Source organism: Sphaeroforma arctica (assembly GCF_001186125.1).
Source record: "Sphaeroforma arctica JP610 unplaced genomic scaffold supercont1.4889, whole genome shotgun sequence".
Lineage (NCBI taxonomy): Eukaryota > Ichthyosporea > Ichthyophonida > Sphaeroforma > Sphaeroforma arctica.
The window spans coordinates 1-2,216 of NW_014035669.1; the positions used below are offsets into that span (position 1 = coordinate 1).

Consider the following 2,216-nt stretch of genomic DNA (forward strand, 5'->3'; position numbering starts at 1 on the left):
TACACATACATACATATATACATATATACATACATATATATACATACATACATACATATGTATCGAAAATAATGGTGCAAATCTATATTGACATACATATGTCATTAATATGTATAGAGACATAAAAAGGGTATGTGGCTCACGATCAATGCATGCAAATACAGACACAAAAAGAAGGGTTGTGATTGTGTCGTCGTCTAAAAACTGTGTATGCATATGAAATAGTCAGCTTTACTCGTATGGTGCACTCGATCTCGGGTCTTGTCTTTCGAGCCTTGCAAGCTCAGAAAAGAACCGGCAAGCCCAATCGCTATGATTGACATACTATCCGCCCACGCTTCGAATAACTCACTTCTACACCTCGCCATCTCGGATACTTCGATCGATTTGTACGTCTCGACATGTTTTACAACCACACTCGAAACCATAGTTCATCCACAGGGCACGTTTTCTCTCACCGACATCCATGTCTCTGTTGCCGTAGTCATAGCACACGTATATTTCCTGCCCTACGTCCACCTCCTGATTCGTGATTATCTCAATCATCGCCCCGTCGTTGCCTACATCGGCATTTGGCGTACACGAGTGATTAAAGTAGCTCGCTATATCGTACACAGCCGATATACGATGCTCGGCACTATCATCAACCTCATGCTTAAACCCAAAACTGTTTAACCTAAGCGCGCCAAACACCCTTTCGACCAGTGCGAGATTAACCCATTCCACCCCATCGTTACCACAGCCCAGCATATCCTGCATCGCTTTTGCTAGTAGCGCATGTTCATCTTTAAGACTCAGCCCATCTCGGCTCGTCTGCCCACTACGATTGTAGAAGTTCTTTGTGAAACACAGCGATTGGAATGCACATGTGAAATCATCATTATTCGGATCTACACTAGCCGTGAAAAGCCTAATAAGTGTTTTCAAAGCCATCCCATTGTATCTCCCGGTCATATCACTCCCACCGTTATCTCGGAGAACTTGACTGACATCGTTGGATCCAATTAATGAATAGTATATGGACGTGCTTTTCTTGCTCATATCCAGACATTCGCCCTGGCACGCCCTCCGATAGCAATGCGGACAGAACACATACTTTGAATTCGTTTGTGAGCTATTGATAGATTCATTGTCCAAGTTTTCGTGGACATCTGTATGTTTTTGTGATTGTGGGTTTGTGTGTGGTGTAGTCTGCTTAGCTGTGTAATCGCAGGTTATTGTATCAGAGTACGCTAATAGAGGTGACGCTCGAAGTAGTGTTGTAGCTTTGGGAATCGTCTTGGCTGCGTTGATACACCGGCCACCGAGGTGTTTGGAAGGGCTTATACCGAAAAGGGACATCGTCTTCACAACAAGCAATGTACATATACTTTGAATAACATCGAATGATTTTGCTGCAAACGAATGTGTTTTTTGTTTATGTACCTTTATTATTCTTTTCAGTAGGCCTGTCTGGCGTCTGCCTGTCATCTAAATTCAAAAAAATACATATACGCGCGAAAATATGTAGTGATCTCATGAAAGGAATATTTTTAAAAGGTACATAGTGATTTCACTGATTTGTGCAATCAGTCGCATCTATCAATAGAGAAACATATATATCTGAACATTTCTGATAGTGATACGTACATATAGTATACGTGCTGTGCATCGCCAACAACCACAAGACGAAAGCATGATGGCGTACGCAGATAGAAAAGAATGGGAGGATGTGGTGCCCATAGAACAAGACGATGGGCCTAACCCCCCCTGTGCGATATCCTACAGCAAGGCATACGTTGATGCAATGAACTATTTCAGAGCGGTCATGCATACATGCGAGAAGTCTCAACGGGCATTCGATCTGACTACCGGTGGGTGCCAGTGCTTTGGTTTAGCCTTTCACATGAAACGAATGAAAAGGATATTTGCAATAGACGTCGTATCGGTATCTGTATTGAGTGTTGTTCGTAGTTGTTTGTTGCTTACGTTCAGATGATAGCATATACTCTATTATCTATTTGCTATACCGACGCAACGGCATAGGTGTTACAACTATAAGTTATAATTCTAGATCGTGTTTAGATATGTATTCATACATCATAGGATATGTATATCAATCAGTGTTTATATATATATATATATATATATATATATACACACACACACACACACACACACACACACACACACACACACACACACACACACACACACACACACACACACACACACAC

At 41.7% G+C, this 2,216-nt stretch overlaps 2 protein-coding genes across 2 annotated transcripts; one reads left to right on the plus strand and one right to left on the minus strand.

Annotated features, from left to right (window-relative positions):
* Positions 1-207: 207 nt before the first annotated feature.
* Positions 208-1,380, minus strand: SARC_14637 (hypothetical protein). The gene has a single exon (XM_014291227.1). The coding sequence runs from the start codon at positions 1,339-1,341 to the stop codon at positions 355-357; it is 987 nt and encodes a 328-aa protein (XP_014146702.1). The 5' UTR covers positions 1,342-1,380; the 3' UTR covers positions 208-354.
* A 295-nt stretch (positions 1,381-1,675) lies between these two features.
* On the plus strand, positions 1,676-1,927 carry SARC_14640 (hypothetical protein; the record flags this gene model as incomplete). The annotated part of the gene is made up of 1 exon (XM_014291228.1): positions 1,676-1,927. A coding segment is annotated over one exon (252 nt), but the record flags the coding sequence as incomplete, so codon positions are not given.
* Positions 1,928-2,216: the final 289 nt, after the last annotated feature.

What these genes read in the sequence shown, in the direction of transcription:
- SARC_14637 (XM_014291227.1), bottom strand. Translation starts at nt 1,341, where the DNA reads ATGTCCCTTTTCGGTATAAGCCCTTCCAAACACCTCGGTGGCCGGTGT.